This window comes from Aricia agestis, chromosome 2 (assembly GCF_905147365.1).
Source record: "Aricia agestis chromosome 2, ilAriAges1.1, whole genome shotgun sequence".
NCBI lineage: Eukaryota > Metazoa > Arthropoda > Insecta > Lepidoptera > Lycaenidae > Aricia > Aricia agestis.
The window spans coordinates 670671-691265 of record NC_056407.1 but is presented as its reverse complement, the minus strand read 5'-3'; the positions used below and the strand labels follow the sequence as shown (position 1 = coordinate 691265).

Genomic DNA, 20595 nt, shown 5'->3' with positions numbered 1-20595 from the left:
AATGGGGGCTTAGGACCAGAAATATATGAACAAACATGGATTTTATGTATACTGTGAGACTGTGGCAAACTGGCAACATACCATCGATATTTTTTGCAAATCATTTTCCCTCCATTTATACAAAAAGAGAAACATTAAAAAATGTTAGTTACCTTGTTCATCCGATTAGGTCTTCAATTGTCAAATATTCCGTATTCATCGAAAATACAAAGTCAAATCCTTAAAAATTATATTAATTGAATAATAATTGCACGATTTTTATTATAATGAGTGTTTTATGAATGTAACAATAACTAATACCTAGCAGTTGCTTACAAAAATAAGTTGTATAATTTAGTTGAAAACAGTATACATATTCCTTAAGCATCATATAAGCAAGAGCTATACATGTATATCATTATCAATGAGAGTTTTTAAATATTTTCTATTGCTGGCAGACTCGACTCTAGCAGTTTTTGTCACCAGAATAAACTTTCTGGTAGCTAAAATAAGATCAAAAACTTTGACAATTTGAAGTCTCTTTTGCCATTAACGCCAAACATTAGAAAACCTTACTAGTAAAATTGCTGCCTAGCTGTATTAATTTATATGAACGACACAATTTAAATCACGATAAAAAGCAAAAATGTGCAACTAAAGCGCTTTCACCTTGTCTTACGGCCTTTTCGTAACAGTCGACCTGCAGTAGGACGGTTCACGGTAACAACAGTATTCCATCACAGACTTCATCACTTACATGCATTAACTTCATTTCAATTATTTCTGAACACATTAACAATACTACATGGATCTTTTGCCACTTGAAAATATGAACAGTCGTAAATGACAGCTGGTCTCATTCTGAATACGGACTTTAGTCTGTCAAAGAAGTGATAAAATTAAAAAGTGGCAACATCGTAGTGTCATCCTTTTTTTCTTAGATTGATTTGAAAGGGATGACACAACGATGTTGCCACTTTTTAATTGCTTCACTTTTTTGACAGACTATACATTACGTTCGAATTTTGACCACGCGTCAAAGGATCCGTGCGGTACTGTACACACTATATTATGCAAATCATCAGCAACAGTTTCAGAAAGACTAGATATTTTTTTTAATATTCCCAATACCTGAGGACCACTACATTATTATCTCATAAATATTCACCTCACATCGTATAAATCTATCAATGCAACAATATAAGTAAAATTATAAAAAAACATTAATATAATTATGTCATAAACCTACAATAAGTATAACGTTTCCAAAAACTATCTATATTATCATGACGGAAATTAATTTTCGGAAACGTAATATTTTTACCTATAGTCATTATATCTAACATAAACATGTATCGTCTTCCAAATTGTCGAGATTATGGCAGTTTTATAATCTTTTGAATACATTTACGATTAAAATGCAAGAGCCCAATTCTCATACCACGAACCCTTATTATTTACGTACTTCGTTTCTTCAATTTCAAAATTATTGCGTCGCGTCGTTATACTTCTTTTATATGAGGTCATCAGTTGAAGCATCGGACGCTACGTGATCGCGACCCGATCGCACAAGAAGCGTGCTCTACTCGGGCGCGGAGCGGCGCGAGGCAGGCGCGGGTGTGACCGCGACGCGATCGAGCTCGAAGCCGCTCTACGTGGGCGTAACCGGCGTTGTGGGCCCGCCCACGTCGGGCGCGGGCGTGACCACGAGGCGCGTGGGCGTGAGGTCGCCGCGCAGGCGCACGGCCCGCGGCTGCAGCGCCGCGCGCGCCTCCATCTCGCCCAGCAGCGCGTCGTCGCAGTATAGCGACCACCCCTCCGCCGTACGCATCACGCGCAAAGTCACCACCTGTAGTTTCACAAAATATAAGTTTTAAAAAGCAGTCGAAACCGAATACAACGAGGTATGCCAATCGGTTTTAATAAAGGCATGGTCAGGCCTCGTCTACACTCTAGTAAAATATTAAAACACAGTAATGTTTTTAAAATAATACTAGAGATCGCCCAATGGTCGAAATTCGACCTTATTTTCAACGACATTAGGACTAATAATATTTTGTAAAAAAATATTGTCTTTATCAGATTTTTTTCAACGTCTCTGGGACTCAGCTGATCTCAGACTGGCCGTGTAAGCATTGTCTAATAGTATCTAAGATTCAATAAAAAAAAACTATAATCCATTTTCAATTTGTCACCTTGTTGTCAACAGACTTCAACCATAAATAAAAGAGTATAATTCGTATGCATAGGCTTGTCACTCAAAAATATGTCATTTTTCCTTGTGTGTGTGTGTGTCGTAGTGTGTGTAATGTTTTATTTGTTAAAAAAAATTATGATAAAAGCATAATTTCAAAATAATATTAGCTCGATGCACTCCTTCACCATATAAACTATAACTGTGCAAAATTTCATTCACCTACGTTTCCCCATTTTTCGTCAAAAGGGATACAAAGTTTTTGGCTCACGTATTAATATATAGATAACTTTACGTTGGGTGACAGGAGGTGGGGAGGGCACTAAGCCGATCCGCCTGAAGCTAAGTTAAAAATTGTCGCAGGTACAGGTGTAGGAAGATTTAGGCTCAATTCACACCGGATCGGCAGCGGCCGGCAGCGGCGCGAAGAGCACTTTTAGTGTGAAATAATTTTAAACTTTATTTACATACTTATAACTACTAGTATCGCTTGAAAACTTCAAAAGTGCTCGAGGCGCCGCGCGACCGTCGGCGGAAAGTGCTCGCGGCTTCCCGCGACCGCGCGCGTCGTCGCGAGGCGCCTCGAGGCGTCGCGAGGTGCCGCGAGGTGCCGCGAGCACTTTCCGCCGACGGACGCGCGGTGCACAGTGGATCGAAAATCGAGTATCATAGACATAAGAACTTGAATTTCCAGATGTCTTTTTTTGGGCTGAAATATGTTCTCCTAGTTGTTATTACATCATAAAATGTAAAAAGACGCAGCTACGTGTAATAATAAGGGAGTAATAATTTTCGCTCCGCGAGCGTCCACAAGCGGCCGCCCGCGGCGACGCGAGCCGCCTCTGCCGGCCTCGCCGCGCCTCTTCGCACCGCTGCCGGCCTCGCCGCGCCTCTTCGCGCCGCTGCCGATCCGGTGTGAATTGGCCCTTAAATCATCACCAATCTAAAATACTAACGCCTACCTGTCCGGGCACGAGTCTGGCGGTGCGCTGGCGGCGCTCGGTCCCCCAGGCGCCGAGCCAGGCGTTGAGCACGACGAGCTGCGCCGCCAGCTGCGGGCGGTCGTACGCGCGCACCGCCGCGTGCAGCACGAGCTGCGGCCGCGGCCACTCGCGCGCCTCGTCCAGCAGGTCCAGAGTTATGGAGTGGAGGAGACCGCGAATCCTGGAATATAGACAAAGAAATTAGATAAAAGTATCAGCGACATCGTTTCAAAATTTGTTCAAGTAATGTTGCTGTATTATAATGTCGGCTGTAGAACTTGGTGCGGCGAACTAGTTTGACCCTCCTTCAAGGAGCAGAAAAAGGAATTTAATTATTTTTTTTCTAATTTTGTTATTAAAATTTTGTTTAAGTACGTAAATTACGTTTATTGTTATTGTTATTGTTATTCCTCCGATAAAATATTAAAATATTTTTAACACAGATCGTTTCTCTTAAATCATTTTTTTCATTATAATAAAATTGTCAACTTACTTCAAAATCAAATAAATCATACTTTCTCTTTGGAACTTATACCAGCCTACTCTATAACAAGAAACACCTAAGAGGTAAACTTACAAATATTAAAGATTTGCACTTAGTGGACTGTATTATATTATGTAAACTACCAATAAATTGTAAAGTTATACTGGTTATAATATGTTTACAGAAGAATTGACGTGACGCCTAAAAGGCTTGATGGAATGTGGCGGCGGCAGCGCGGCCGAGAGGGACGAGGCAGGGGGAACGTCGTGCGTCGTCTAAATGCTTGTTAGAGGCCCGCACGGACACAGTTAGCTTATAATACCGCGGTATCGCGCACACATTATATTTCAAGTGCGTCTTTCTTTTTAAACGGACAAATTGACCAGTAAAGTATGGACCTGTTTCACCACTTCCTGATAATAGGCTATCCACAACTTATTTGACAGATGCTCCATACTTTATCTGTTAAGTTAAGTTGTGGATAGCCTATCTGGCACTTATCAGGAAGTGGTGAAACAGGCCCTAAATGTTGTACCCTTACCTGCCCTCTACGACCAGCTGGTGTCCGTCGGGCACGCCGTCCGGCAGCGTCGCGATGATGTTCGCCCGCCACGCCCCCTCCGCCCCATCCGCCCCCTCCCCCGCCATGCCCACCTCCGATACGCTGCTGCGAAGCGGCACCTGGAAGTTAGTTACATTTATAGTTTCTCTTTTGCACCTTAACTACACCACTTAACTACTGAACAGCAAGAGAAGTTATTTTAAGTTTAAATTACTTATTTAATAGACAGATAGTTCGTCGCAAAAACTTGTCATTGGCTTCCGTATTTATCTGCTTAACCAAACTTGTTCTAGCTGTATGTTGTCGTTTGAAATAAAACAAGTTGAGGAAGGTTCGCGACGAGCGATGCATTAGGGCGTTTGTGCACTACACGGAATTTTACCATCCGGCGCGGCGGGGCGTCCCGTTTTCTTACGTTTTGATATTATGGCAAACGGGAAAGTTATGAACGACGGACGGTAAAATGCCGTGTAGTGCACAAACCCTTAGTGTTCCTCCGCCCAGTGTCAAGCAATTAAGGGATCATTAAAGTATGTTACACAATTTTTAATGATTTTAATACGTGGGTTACACTGAAAGTGTTTAGAACTAGCTAGTTAGAAACATTACTAATGAAAACTTTTTTTAAATTACAATTTTAGAACTCTTTGGTAACATAATCTGGTATATTACATTTATTTGTCATTTGTTTTGGTGAATTGGCAGCAAATCTAAAACTCTTGTTACACGTGAAAATTATCAGTTAAAGATTTTTTATGACTTTCGTTGTGGGCTTACTCAATAACAAAGCTTTGATAGGCTGCTATTACCACTTCATAATGAAGCCCCATCTCGTGTCACTATTTACAACTGGTTTAACAAGTTTAAACGTGGACGTAGCAATCTCACTGATGATCCGCGTGCAGGACGTCCTTTAACAGCGACTACTGGAGTTAACATTAGTGTTGTGTGACGCATGATAGAGGGAGATAAAAGAGTGACCTACCAGCAGATACGGGCAAGCCTACGCATTGCTATGAGTCAAGTTCAACAAATATTTTATGAACATTTAGGCGTCAGGAAGCTTTGTACCAGATGCATTCCCCATACTTCAATCGACGACCAGAAACGCCTTCGCATGGACTGGTGTCGCCAAATGTTAGATAAGTTTAACGGCGGTGACTCAAATGCTGTATTTGACAACCTCACTGGTGATGAACGCTGGATATATTGCTACGAACCCGAAACCAAAAGACAATCAGCTCAAGGGGTGTTTCCTTTCGAGGTTTGGCCAACTAAGGTAAAGAAAGGAAGAAGTCAAGGCAAAAAGATGATTGCCTCATGACTTGGTCGGAAATGTAATTTTGCGACAGTTGTGCTAGAAGATGAAAGGACAGTTACTGCAGAATGGTATGTCAATCGTTGTGTGCCTGTCGTCTTGGAAATATTTTAACAGCAGCGCCCTCGAAGCAGGACACTCCTTCACCACAACAATGCTTCACCGCACTCCGCGAGACGGACTGTTGAATATTTGACTATGGCACGTGTTGAGATATTGATTCATACGCCATTTAGTCCTGGCCTGGCGCCCTGCGGCTTTAATTTATTCCCAAGAAATAAAGATAAAATTCGAGGTACTCGCTTTACGAGCCCTGAAGATGCGATGAAAGCGTACGAAAATGCCACAGAAGAGACCCCTAAAACTGATTGACCCAGTGGAAGACTGGACCCACTGCTTTTTCGGTGGTTCCATCGAATGTGACGATGTGTAGAGAGGAACGGAGATTACTTCTAAAAACAATAAAAGTATTGGGAACTTTCTACATTAAGCCGTTTTTCATTTTTTAAACATTTTCAGTGTTACCTAGGTATATACTCTCCACCTCGTGTCACGCGCCGTAACATATGTCTGTACTCCCCCTTCGCCTTCTTTGAAACGCTGTGATGCATCGTAACGTTTAAATAAAAATCGGCCAAGTGCGAGTCGAACGAAGTCTTAGTAATAGGGTCCCGTTTTTACCCTTTGGGTACGGAACCCTAAAAACCACTTTACTCTAAGCTGCATTACATAAATGCTCATAGAATGAGTGCGTACCTCCGGCGGCGGCGACGCCAACATGGGGTAAGCGTCACATTTGCGCACGTTGAGCGTGGCGTCGCGCACGCCGCTGACACGCACGGCACGCGCCGCGAACACGCTGGGCGTACGGTGCGCGTAGCTGCAGTAGTGCGCGCCGTCCACCGCCCACAGCGTCTCCTTCTCGTCTACTAGAATCTCCAGCGTGAACGGCCGGTCCACTTTGAAGGGGAACAATCTGCGACAAACACGAGGCATCGCTTTATTAGCTCCAGAGACTGATGAGTGATGACACATGCAAAATGACGAAACGTACTATCGTTTTCTTAGGAAAATAATACCCGGTTTCTATGGATTTTTAACAGACTTAGATCTATTCAATTGCAGTTTTGATTAGCTAACGTGAAAAATGGTAACTAATCAAGTATCAAGAACACTACCTTCTGTCAAATAATTCTCAGAAGGTAGACGTTAATCAAGTACATTCCTGATTGTTAAATTCATCGTAATCAACATTTTTGTGACATGACACACTCCATAATGACCACAACACCACTATTATGGCACTTTTGTACCACCTGTAGGCGGTGGTCTCCTCGGGCCCCCACCGCGCACGCCGCCGCGTGTTCCGCACGACGTACTGCTGCGGCACGCGCACGTTGAAGTGCACCGCCACGTCGCCCTCCTCACCCCCCTCGCTGCCCTCTTCACCGCAGCACAGGTTTATCGAGAACCTGAAATCAGTGGGTTGGTAACGATTAAGGTTGTTTTTTTATTCTCGCTTAGACATACTATAATATGATTGTCGTCAGACATTTTTTTTATAACAATTTCCAGTGACCTTATGATGACTTCTGGTGTAGAAAAAGTTTTTCATCCTGTTATTAGGACCAAACCTTTAAGGTTCAAACCATAAAGACATAAACCTCTAAAACTATAAAGATTGTGCTTTCTCCACCAGCTTGTTTGATACGGCTGGTCTCTGCAAAAGAAGGTAACTCACCAGGGCAGGTCGGCGCTGGGCGTGCCGGTGCACACGATGTGGGAGCCGATGCCGAGCGGCTCCTCCAGCGCCTGCGTGAACCGCACCTCCAGCGACTCCGCCAGCTGGACCTGAACACACACCGTGGCTGGGATTACAACGGGGCTGGGATTACAACGGGGCAGGGATTACAACGGGGCTGGGATTACAACGGGGCTGGGATTACAACGGGGCTGGGATTACAACGGGGCTGGGATTACAACGGGGCTGGGATTACAACGGGGCTGGGATTACAACGGGGCTGGGATTACAACGGGGCTGGGATTACAACGGGGCTGGGATTACAACGGGGCTGGGATTACAACGGGGCTTGGATTACAACGGGGCTGGGATTACAACGGGGCTGGGATTACAACGGGGCTTGGATTACAACGGGGCTGGGATTACAACGGGGCTGGGCAGCGAGCTCAATGTTATGCTCGATATTGAAGGTATTTATGAAGATTTTAGATTTAGGACAAGTTAGGTTGTTCAAAACTCTAGTTCTTACTAGTTCTTCGGAGTATGACTGACAAACGATTTTCAAGATCCTATACCTTGAGGCAGTGCCGGATTTATGTTTTTTATTATAATCGTAGGCCACTTTATTTCCGCCGCCCCCTGCAGTACGAATTTTACCACCTCGCTTGGACGTTGCCCCTATACTATACCGCCGCGGTATTTATAAATCCAGGGCTGCAAATTCTTAAGTTTGGCTAACGAGAGCTATTGCTTTATTAATGATTTATTAATCAAATTGTACAAATGTACATTCCGAGTCCTCGCCCTCGCCACAGAATATAAGATCACGGTCGCGGTACTCCCTCGCTGTATTATACTGACTGGTGAGATTGTTATGCGTAGACGAGGTGCTTACTGACGAGGCTATTCCGAATTCCGATGTAAATATTTTGTTTATTAATCGTGTATCCTAAAGAGCTTTGTACATAATTTTTCCAAAGTTCTAGCTGGTTAAAAGAAACGTCCAAAAAAACATAATAAAGTACATATTTTACATTTCTACATATCCAGATGAGCGATTGTATTGAATTGAAATACAACAATCCAGATTTATTTTTGAAGTTTATGTCACGGACGCTTTGGGTTTGGCAGACCGCGGCCCGAGAGATATCAGTGGAATGCGACGTTTAGTAGCGGAATGAAAAAGCTTTTCACCGACCAACAGCTGTGGAAAACCGGGAAAACGACTAAAACTAGTTGAACAAAAGGCATTGCTACATTGTCAACAAATTGGAATGGATTGTTGCTCGTTATTGTCTGAATACAAAATCTTTACTTGCAGCAAAGTTCGCTTGGATTAAAAATTTGTTAGATTTGGTTAAATTACTTAATTGTAAGTTTGGACGGCTTTTATCCGAATTCTGAGGTTATAATCAAATTTCTATACAAAATGAAATAGTTTTATGTTGGTATATACTTGGTGTAGACTCGCCTTTATGTTTATGGGTAATTAGCTAAAGACTATTTGCTTTATATGGTATGGTCATCTTTAGTCAATCATACAGTTGAATCGAAGATTAATAATTACTCTTCAGAATCAATTTCATACAAAATATATTTCAAACGTATACGTGACGCCACCAATCCACAGTTTACTATAAACCACAACAATGGCACTGATAAGTCACACCGCCTGATAAGGAAGCCGCGACAATACGACTCGCGAATACCAATCGCACAGTATATCATAATATAGTAGAGTAACGCAGCCGCACCCTAAAATCACTCAACAGTCAACACAGAGCGAGTGTTGTAATAAATACTATGGAAGAGTAACTATAAGTAAAAAAATGATTCCATGTGTTGCTCAGGAGTCAGTCAGGCCTCAGCTAGGTGTAAATCAAAATGTATGCCTAATAATGCCTATGCATTTCGCTTACAACTGTCATACTTTCATCGTTGGTCACACTCGAGTCGGTTAAACAATTTTTGTTACCCTAGCTAGGTGTTATACACCTACTGGACTGGAACTGGAGCCATTTTTGAGCTGTTAAATGTAATCGTTCGAGACAAAGAAACGCTTATGTGCGACTCAATAGTAGCGCATTTCTTTGCTACTTCAAGTTAACTGAAATCACGCTTATGGATGGTCTACAGTCTACACTCTACTGTATGTTAATGTTGTGTTGGTCGGCACCGAGGACGTGACTCATGATGAAGTCACGGCTTAATTATTAGGAAACTGTCCTGTCCTCATTGCCTTGACCTTGCCACGAGCAGAATGCATTTAATTGAGTTTAGTTTTAAAAAATAACAAAAAGACGTGGGACCCCCAACCTGATTAATCAGAAGCAAGATAGGAGTAGAAAATATCCCAGTGCATATAATTTTTAAGGCTCATCCCGTTTTCCAGGATTCTGATTTATTCTAAATAACTTACAATATTACAATTATGGATAAAATATGAAATCTACCGTGGAATAAACTAAGTACCTAATTAAAGCTTCGACCGAACCTGCAAAACCAAAGCGACTGAGAAGCGGGAGCGCCGCGCCCGCGCCGAGCGTCTAGCTCTACCTATAAAGCTGCGCGTGCACTGGATCGGAATCGGAGCGTACGGATTTGTTGCTTTGTATTGATTTGTATGGTACTGCGTGCACTGGATCGGCATTTCTGCGCCTGAGACCGGAATTTATGCCGATGACGTCATCCGCAGCCACTATGGGCCAATTTATATATTTAGTGCAGAGTCAAAGCGCATCGAAACAAAGTATCAAAACTGAACATAGCAAATCCAACCTTAACTCCAAAGCGTTAACGCACACATTTCATAATAATACATTAATAACTAAATTGCCGATGCGGAATCCGAATGCAGTGGACGCACCCCATCGGCATTTCGTAAGTACGCTTCGATTCCGATGCAGTGGACGCGCAGCTTAAGGGTCAATTAAGACCGCAACGCTACGAGGCAAGGCGAGGCGCGGCGCGGCATAAATTTGTATGGATTTGACAGATTTCAATTGCGTGAGACGTCTTGCGAATGTGACAAATCCATACTAATTTGAAAATACATCTACTCGTCGCGTTGTGGTCTGAATCAACGGCCCTGCCCCGGCCCGCATTGCGGTCGCGAAGCGCCATAAGATTATAAGATGCTTCCGCTTCGCAGTCGCTCTGGTCGCGCAGGTTTGGCCGAAGCTTTATAAACTAATAAAATCAAAACTTACTCTTCCTCGACAAAGAGTTAATATTTTATTGTTTTTTTACAAAGTGGCTCTTCGGTCTTGGCTAGCTCGTGAAGCATCTGCTGAAGTATTAAAACTATCGAGTACCAGTATGGACCACGTAGACATAATATTCCAAGTTATTTGGCCTAGTTGTTCTCACTAAGCGTAGTCTAAAGTCTAAACATCAAGTTTCCCAGTTTGGAAATATGGAGCCGGTAAAGCCATACTCAGAAATGAATCCTCATACTAATATTAAATACGAAAGTATGACTGTCTCCTTTTCATGCCCAAACCACTGAACTGATTTTGCTGAATTTTGGTGTGGAGATACTCTGAGTCCCCGGGAAATTACAGGATACATTTTATCCTGGAAAAGTGTACGGCGACTTAACACTTTCCCAAGATAAAAAGGATCCTATGACATCGCGATTAACGAAGTTTGGCGCAACGGAGTTGAGGGCGTCCGCGTCATCGTAACATTTTTTTTTCTTTATTTAATTTGGGGCCGTCTATGGGCTCTGCGCCCATATCCTTTTCATCATGTCATCGTAACATGAGAGGTACTTATAATATATTATAATATAATATCTATAACTACCTTGCCTGCAAGTTTCTTCGCGCAGAAATTAATTTATCAAATTGAAACCGTACATTTTGCAGTGACAAAAACTATTCAAATAATTATGTCCTTTTCTGAGATGAACATAGAGGTAAAGTAGACTTACATTAATTACAATATTAAGTAATTAAATTGCTAAAATATTTTTAGGCAATTAAAAAATACTTAAGCCACTCAGATCGTTTCGACATCGCATGTCGTTTATTTGAAAATCAATATCAATGCTCCTGCTATCGTAAAAAGAAAATGGGTGTGACGAGGCCGGCGCGGCGGCCGACACGAACGTAGGGAACCCTGGGTTATACATTGCTGGTGTTTGATCCTACCATGTAATAATATCTCAATTCTCAGGAGTCGGGATTAGGTTGACTTTTTCAGGTGAACGGGAAACCGGGAGCCGCCTATAGACATTGTATACTAGTGACAACAACAAATTATTATTAAATCTTTTGTAACATGAATCATCTTTTGTAACATGAATCATCTTTTGCATGCCCATTATAGTCGTTTTTTTTGTGATTTGTATGGGCAAGCGCCTAGTGTCATGAATTTGCCCATACAAATTACAAAAAAAATTACTGCTTCAGCGCTACCTACTAATTTCACAGTGAACTCTATACAAGGGACACATACACAGATTACACACCCTAAAATTATCACTTAGTTATGTAATTACATTCCTACTGTACGTACACATTAAAGGCCTTATTCCCCATGCCTAAAAGTAAAACTAGGTCAGGATGACATGCCCCAGCCTCCATAAACTCTCCCCCTCTTGTCTGATTAGCCATCTACAGCGACGGAGCCTAGACAAACATCGAAATACCAGTCTATGGAAGAGGAACTAAGTTCCTTTCATGGAACCATGTTTTTGGCTTAGTTACTAAGCCAACAACATGGTTCCATGAAATTCACGAGGCATACTAATAGTTATAACTTATAAGCAGCTTATAAGTAATATTATGTAGTTGTAATTGTATGTTCTCATCATTGATCAGTTTGTTACTTTGTTCTAGGGTCGATCATATAATTTTCGTTGCCCTCACTACGTGTTCATGACAGAAGCTGAAGCTAATTTAAGCGGTCCAATGTTTCAGATTAATTATTATTAGTTATTACCTTTCCATAGTACCTATGTTATATCGATGTAGACGACACATTTTTCTATCGCATTTCGTGTCTCCGCGTGACGTCACTACCTAAATAAACAATTTGAATAGGGGAAATCGAGGGGGAAAGTTCCCGGAAAATATGAAGGCCTTTTCAATGAAATTACGAAAGCTATAAGGCGTCAGACGAACCGCGGTAAAACATTGATGCAGTTACATTGTCAACCAGTAGGTAAGTTGATACATAATAGACCAGCTGATAACTTTTTTTTTCTGATAACTTTAAAATTGAAAATTCGTATGTTTTGTGCTTACCTCGTGGTTTGGACCATACGTCTAGTTACTCCCTAACGTACTCAGAGACATTTAATGATTACTAAAATAAAATTTAATTAACAGTTTGACAGAAAATTGTAAGTACGGAGTTTAAATGAAAATCTAGTAATTAAAGTTGATTAATGATTAAACCTCGCTGAGTGCATTCGGTATATTAAAGTTATTTATAAGGAAATATTCAGCTTAAGTAAGTAATCCAAAAGGTTAACAACCACTGATTTACTTTGTACAGCTTTGTCAACATTGTAAATTGTAGTAACAGGCGGTAGTCACGAATAGGTCCCTCACGTATATCACTACAAAATATTACAGTACGAAGTTATAGTACCCCTCTATGGGTACTAGGTAGTATATTATGTACTGTTAATGATGTCAGCTGGGGATCTTGACACAAAAACTGTGAGAACATAACATTATACGCACGGATGTAATACGTAACAAATAAAGGGTCAAGGAAGTTCTCAAGACTAATGTCAGCATTTTATTTTTTATCGGTAATTAAAATGTTCTGTCCTCCCGTGTTCAGTCCAGTCTAGTATTTATACCTCTCAGTTTCTGTTGGAGTATTTATAATATTATGGGCATAAGGTCCTGGCTCCTGAGTCCTTAAACTCCTGACAGATCACAGAAGTATAATAACTTTGAATAAAATTGTAAATTGTAACCATTTAAAGTTCAGTGAAATACTTAAAATAATCGGCCAAGTGCGAGCCGGTCTCGCGCCCGAAGGGTTCCGTACCATTATAGAGCAAAATTAGGCCAAAATTTATATTTTTTGTATGGGAGCCCGTCTTAATTTTTTATTTCATATTAATATTATTATTTAATATTAAAGTATACATAAAACTAAGGATTGTGTCAAAAATTCAAGTAAGTACCTACCTGTTGGTACGTTTGTTGTATGGGAGACCCCCTTAAATATTAATTTAATTTTGTTTTTAGTATTTGTTGTTATAGCGGCAACAGATATACACAATCTGTGAAAATTTCAACTCTTTAGCTATTACCGTTCTTGAGTTACTGCCTGCAGACATACAGACGGACAGACAACGAAGTCTTAGAAATAGCGTCCCGTTTTTACCCTTTGGCCTGCATATTTATTAATGTCACTGGTTACAGGAACCCAAAGGCTTTGGGTACGGACCCTTAAAAACTATCCTTTTTTGAGTAGGTACCTAAGAGTTACGAACTTGCAGACTGCAGTATTCTCTGAGTGAGTACAGTGATGGTACAGTGCAATATGATTTTAAATTAGAACCACAGATCTGGCAAATCGAATTCCTGTAACCAGTGACATTAATAAATATGCAACTTAACCAACTGTAAAATGATAATTATTAATTACATTTTCTTCCACCACCTTCGGCGCGGGTCGGCAGAACAGCCGTTCGCAGAGCGCACAGCTCCCGCACACCATCGCACAGTCGCAACTAGCTACTCGCACTACACTCGCACTAACACCACAACTAAATCAAAACTAAACGCGATCAGGGACGCGGCATTCTCGCCGAAATATCCGCTCGTACTATTCGCGGCCCGCAGTCCGCACCGCCAGCGGCCAGCCGCCAGCGTGCGCCACTCGCTACAACTTCGGACTGAACTAGCACTGTACACCAACCAACCTTCACACCACCATAACAAGTTATTAACAATCACACGTGAGGGTCGTAAACTCGTAACTCGTAGGGCACTAAATACGTTACGAGTTACGATAACGAGTACGACGCACCTACTTTTGCTTTCAAATTAATTAAACCTAACACTTGTGTGTTGACCTTTTTATGTTGTCAATATAAGGAAAACTAGGAGGTAATAGATAATTTTCGATATACCTACATAAGATAAGACGCAACTTCATTCATTCAAAACATTTGCAAATAATGTCATTTACAAATTATGACCATTATACCTACCTATTACCTATAATAGATAAAATATATAAGATATAGGTCAAATGTGAGTCAGAGCAGCTGCTGGGGGTGGGGGGGGGGGGGGGGATAAAATGCATCCTTTCCCGGGACTCAAAATATCTTATACCAAATATTAACAAAATTGGTTTAGCAGGTTGGGGCATGAAGAGGTAACAGACAGACAGACACTCTCATATTTATAATATTGAGTTATAAAAATAGCAAATATTGTAATTCTTATTCCAGATAATATAGTTTAATGAAGACAGTTCTTTGAATGATTTATTTTGTCATTCAAAATTTACCTTATAGACTGTAAGTATCAACTAGGTTTTCAGTATAATATAAATTATAATAATTTGTACTATGTATTGCTTATTGGCATATTATACAGCCTGTAATATCAAGTGAGCATTTATTATTAATTTTGTTGTGTGTATTATGAGGAGGAATCAAACAAAGATGAATCAAAAAGTGAATTACGGTTGTAGCAGTCTGAGGACTTAAAAAAAACAAAAAATGTTTAATTATTTATTTAAAATTAAAAATTACAATTTTAAAATTAATTATCCTAAAGCGACTGTCCTAATCGAAGTAGGATTAAGAAGTGACAAATGTAAAATGAAAATTATGATTCTGGAATTGAAACAATGGGGACCTAAAAGAATAAGCTATTGTAAGGGATTCGGCGAACTCGCTGGCCACCGTCGCTGGGAAAGTTGCAGGAGCGCGAAGTCAGCTGGTTTGATACATTAGGGTTCCTTAATTCCTCCACCCCTAGAGAGGCAACTATTTGAGAACTCTGAGCGAAAATGTTGCCGGGATGCTTGTGCCTTCAGGGCTCTCCTTATTCTTCTCTTCTATTTCATCTTCTTTATGCGGCTTCTCTGCTTTTCTAGTGGTTTTCATCTTGTACAGGTATAAGATGATGATAAGTACACCTGCACTTAATAACAGCGTATATAATGGTATTGTGGTATGGTATATAGCTGTATTGTGTCCATGATCTAGTCGTAGTGGCTGCTGCATTATGACCTTTTCTTGAATTTTATGAAGTCCTTGTAGATTGATTGAGGTAATGTTCAAAGTGATGTCGGGCTGGTGAGCGATGTTGTCTGCAATCTTCATCAATTTCAGGGGGTGTCCTTTGAGTTCGTTGTTCTCGTTGACTATTGTGAAATCTTCAGTAATAATTTTGCATTTGATTGGAATAGATAAGAGGTAACTTCCTTTCAGCTTGGTGAACTCCTGGGTGTTGCATGAAATCTGTACCTTTTCTTCATGTGGGAAAGATACAACATAGTGTACGTCGTCCAATTTTTCCATTGAGTCTCGTAGAAGGTTGATTGAAGTTAAGTGGCATGTTTCTTTCAGAACTTGGCTGGTGATGAGGTCGTGGATACAATCTGGTTTCGTGCGTAGACGGTGATTGAAGTCCTCACAGAGATACCAGTTATTATACTTCGGGCATTCAGCCTCTATGTACACGAATGACATCTCGTTAGTTGCAATGAAAGGAGAGGGCGGAATGAGAGCCTGAGCCTTCCTATTTGGTATCACTGCTAATCTATATAAAGTAAAACTATCCTTAGAAATAATAGGAAATCTAAATATAATATCGTAATAATTTCTTAATTCTAAATTTAATATTTTATCATCACCATATATTAATTTCATTTTATTAACCATTAAACCTAATACATCTATACTAATCATCGAATGATGCATGCTTGATGCATGAACAAACGCTAAACTATTTTCTATTCTTAATAACTCGTTTAATAAATCATCTATATTTTCTGTTAAAATTACTAAAAGCTGAGCAAACTTAGCATATTTAATTAAAGTGAAATCCTTATTCTTACTACTAGCTAAAATTAAAGATAAAGTACTGTTTATTTTACTCTGATTATCTACTAATTCGGATAAAACACTGCTATATCTCGTAATAAATTTCTTACTAATACTTAATTGATTGTTCATTTCATTACTTAATTTATCTTGATTTTCTTCCAAAAGTTTAATTGCTTGATTATATTTTAAAGCATCTGTATAATCTAAATTTCCTGTAATACTTTTAATAACAGATCCGAGACCATCTATGATTCCTCTTTTAGCTCTTGAAGGTTCTAATGATTTTACTTGATCAAATATGTCATCTAATTTATTGAGCAAATATTTTATCTGAATTTCATAAACTGCATATGTGTCATTAGTCAACTGGCTTTCAAAGTCTTGTAATTGGTCCTGTAAAGTCCTCATTTTGTCGTCTATCTCGTCAAGTCTTATATACTGAATAAATGTATGGTAATGTGTAGTAATTTTCATATGTCCAAGTCTGTAAGGTAGTAGTCCAGGTCCGTCATCAAGGCTTTCTATTTTAATGTCTTTAAGATGTGCCAGGGGTATTATCATGAGTATCAGCGTGGGTATCCTGTAACAAATTTGCTGCTTTAGGAATCCGTTTTAAACGAGATTTTGCAACGGGACCTCGTTTCTTTCTAGTGTATATGTGTATGGGTAAGTCTGCAATAACTGAGTCATGTGTGTAACGTGGTGCTGTCTTTTGTCTAGCTGCTGATGGGTTCCTAATAAAAATCTGCTGACCGGGTGCATATTCCTTTTCAGGTTCACGCGTTCTATTTCTATTTTCTATTAAAGCTTGCCTATCGTTAAGGGATGAACTATTAACAATGTCATAGACTTTCTGCATTTGTTCTTTATGAATCTGTAAGTACTGTTGTAGCATTTGTTGGGTTATGTCAATGTCTAAGCATTCCCTTGGGTCAAAATGTCCATTTAACAAGTCAAAAGGTCTACATCTGGTAAAACTATGAATAGAACTATTATAAGCTATTAATGCATAAGGCATGAGGTTAACTACTGGACTATCTTTGTGCTGTAATTTTAAAAGTCTAATATGCTCTAAAATAGTAGAATGAAATCTTTCTATATTTCCATTATCATTAGGTGAATGTGCTAGAATTTTATGGTGCTTAATTTTGTGAAGCCGGGTAAATTCATTAAATAACTGATTTGTAAATTCTGTTCCATTGTCTGTAACTATAGTCAGAGGTACACCATGGTGGGTACAATATTGTAAAAGTGCTTGTAAAATACTAATTGCTGTTCCATCACGTAGGTAATATGCTTGTCCGTACTTAGTGAAAACGTCAATGAATGTCACATATTTTACATTGTCTATAGTCAGTAAGTCCATATGAATAATTTCGAAGGGTTTCCCTGCTTATGCCAATTATGTCCTGTTAATGTGTGCTGTGTAGGTGGTAACTGTCGAGTAACATAGTGGCTGACACCACTCATAGGCTGAGGCTGCGAGCTAAAATTTTGAATAGGCCTGTGCGAAAAATTATTTTTAGGTTGCATCCTAAACATATGACTACGCGGATTATAATTCGGTGGTGGTGCACTGAATATTCTCTGTGTATGTGTGGGTTGCCTGTGCTGATGATGATGATCAAATTTAAAAGGCTGTGGATTTTGTGTAAAAGGTCTTTGTCCTAACGGCATTGGGGAATTACTATTATTACTAGACATAGAAAAATTCTGATGAGCAAAGTTGGGGCGTTGAGTAGATGTGTGCGGTGTAGAAGAAATTTTAAATGATTTCGGGTCAAACCTATTATGCATGTACATAGTGTTAAGTTCTTCCTGCACATATTCAAGGGCTTTTTCAATTGTAGGCGGTCGCATGCAACGTATGCGGGACCCTAGTGGTTCCTTAAGACCACGTACATATGCCTGCATAGTAGTAACCTTTTTGTTTAAGTCACGCTTAGCTTCTATAGTAGTCTGAAGTCCTTCGTGTAATGAAACATATGTCATTAAAGTGCTGAATAAATTTTGACAATGGTCATAAAATTCTTGGGGTGACCTATTCCCCTGAGTAGCTAAAGAGAGATCACTATAAAGAGCTGTTTCGTCTCTTTGGTCGGAAAAGTTATTAATAAGTAAATTTTTAATTCCTAACCAACTATCTGGGATTCCGTTCGAATTTATGGTGTTCGCTGCGGAACCAGTTATTTTATTTAAAATTCCGTTTAATAAGCAAAGGTTAGAAAATTCATTTCCAGGCTCTTGACTAGCATACTTAACTACTAATTGATCACATATTTGGATAAATCGCGTAAGAATATTTGGATTGCCATTAAATTCCGGCACCAGGCGGAGGGCCTTAAAAATTGTATCTGGGTCGTGTGCCATTTTATTATTAAAATTAAATAAATCAGAAATATCTAAATCTAAATTTGAAATATCTATATCCCTAAAACTATCTGCTAATCTCGTCCGACGCGCCTGCCAAGATTCAGGCTCTCGGGATCTAGAGGCTCTGGGATGATAAATTTTGGAAAATTAAAAATAGGCTTAGGTCTAGAAGGAGCAACACGAGAGCTATTCTAGTGTACTCACATATGCATTTTCTGGTCTCTGTCTCGAATCGATGGCTGGATTCTGGTCCTCGAACTGCCACACGTAGGTTCTGGGTAGACTCGAACTGGATTGCCACTCGGGCGGCACGCAAACACGGCGCGAATAAGCGACTCAAGCGAACCGGCCCGCGAGTATCCTACCCCCCAAGACTGCGCCAATTACGGTTGTAGCAGTCTGAGGACTTAAAAAAAACCAAAAAATGTTTAATTATTTATTTAAAATTAAAAATTACAATTTTAAAATTAATTATCCTAAAGCGACTGTCCTAATCGAAGTAGGATTAAGAAGTGACAAATGTAAAATGAAAATTATGATTCTGGAATTGAAACAATGGGGACCTAAAAGAATAAGCTATTGTAAGGGATTCGGCGAACTCGCTGGCCACCGTCGCTGGGAAAGTTGCAGGAGCGCGAAGTCAGCTGGTTTGATACATTAGGGTTCCTTAATTAGTGTGCTTTTGTGGAAATTTGTTTAATTTATTTTATTTTTTATTTTTATTTATTTATTTAATTCAGGCATCTTGGCCCATATTATAAATACCTTATAGAGTATAGACTAACATACATACAATTATACTAAAAACTAACACTAACACTAACGCTCAAAACGTTTAACTTGTAGTGATGAACGTTTTGAGCGACTTAAATATTCCATTAAAAAGCTAGACATGCGATTGAATAGCGTTGTTCAGTCAAAAGGCTAGCTGTTTGATTGAACGGCTATTTTAACCAGTTGGCTGCGATGTATTTGTGCGACGAAGTTGGCTGAGACAATATTGAGCTACAGTACATCAATTTTTGTACTCTAGAACACAGATATAAAATAGCATGCATTATAGTCAAGGCAATAATTATAAACAAAGCTTCAGAAGCCATTGATCAATGAAGCTCATCCTCAATTATTCAGGAATTAATAACAATGTATTTTCATATCAGTTTCATTTACAACCAAAGGCTTGTAAGATAAAACTACATATTGCATGTGTTGTATACAGAACATAATGCACTTATCAAACGCAAACATTGACCGCTGTAATCTAATAACGCCTACTGGAAAACTTAAGTACTCGATTCGAACAATAATTAGTCTATATATACCCCTGCCATTGAAGCAACTGTATATGCCCATGATTATACTACCTTATTATTAGTAACTAAGGAAAAATAAAAGTATTCTGACCTCAAAATCCAGGGCATCCTCGGCAAAGTCGTAGTCGATGTACTCTTTGGGTATCAAACCCTCGCTTTCGTCGCTACAGGACATTTTAAAACAATTACCGCATGTCATGTCTGTCGGAGGAGGCCCTAGTTTACCCGCTCATCTTGTAAAACTAGATTTTGTATTTTGTATTCGTAATAATTGGTGTTGTTGTTCGTTCGACTAATAGGTACCTACCTAAATATTTTCCTTGTTGTTTTGACAACTGTTGACAAATGTGAAATGGTTGACAACAGTTGACAAGAACAAAATGACAGCCGAGTTGAATGACAGCTGATTAATTTTTTAATACAAGTGTCTTATTGCGGCTCTTCACGATGGGCCTGCGTAGTGGGCCATCACGATGGCCCAGCGTGTGGAGGACGTAGTGGCGTAGGATGACCGATGGCGTCAGCGCTGGCCGTGGAATGGCGGCGGTGTCGGTTTTTCGGCCACACATCAAAGGATGATGGCCCAGCGATGGCGGTACGCCTGTCGCCTC

At 39.9% G+C, this 20595-nt stretch overlaps 1 protein-coding gene across 3 annotated transcripts; it reads right to left on the bottom strand.

The window, feature by feature from the left end:
* Positions 1-957: 957 nt before the first annotated feature.
* On the bottom strand, positions 958-20309 carry LOC121739803 (galectin-4-like). Of its 3 annotated transcripts, XM_042132382.1 has the most exons (8): positions 14296-14310; positions 13880-14156; positions 7262-7371; positions 6837-6992; positions 6277-6496; positions 4182-4321; positions 3136-3337; positions 958-1828 (listed from the first exon to the last, which is right to left on the bottom strand). In XM_042132382.1, exons 2-8 carry the CDS (start codon positions 13949-13951, stop codon positions 1631-1633), a joined length of 1098 nt encoding a protein of 365 aa, XP_041988316.1. In that variant the 5' UTR covers positions 13952-14156; positions 14296-14310; the 3' UTR covers positions 958-1630. The 3 variants fall into 3 exon arrangements, with proteins under 3 accessions (XP_041988316.1, XP_041988314.1, XP_041988315.1); XM_042132380.1 differs by lacking the exons at positions 13880-14156; positions 14296-14310 and adding an exon at positions 20076-20309; XM_042132381.1 differs by having other exon boundaries at positions 13880-14318.
* Between the last annotated feature and the right edge of the window lie 286 nt (positions 20310-20595).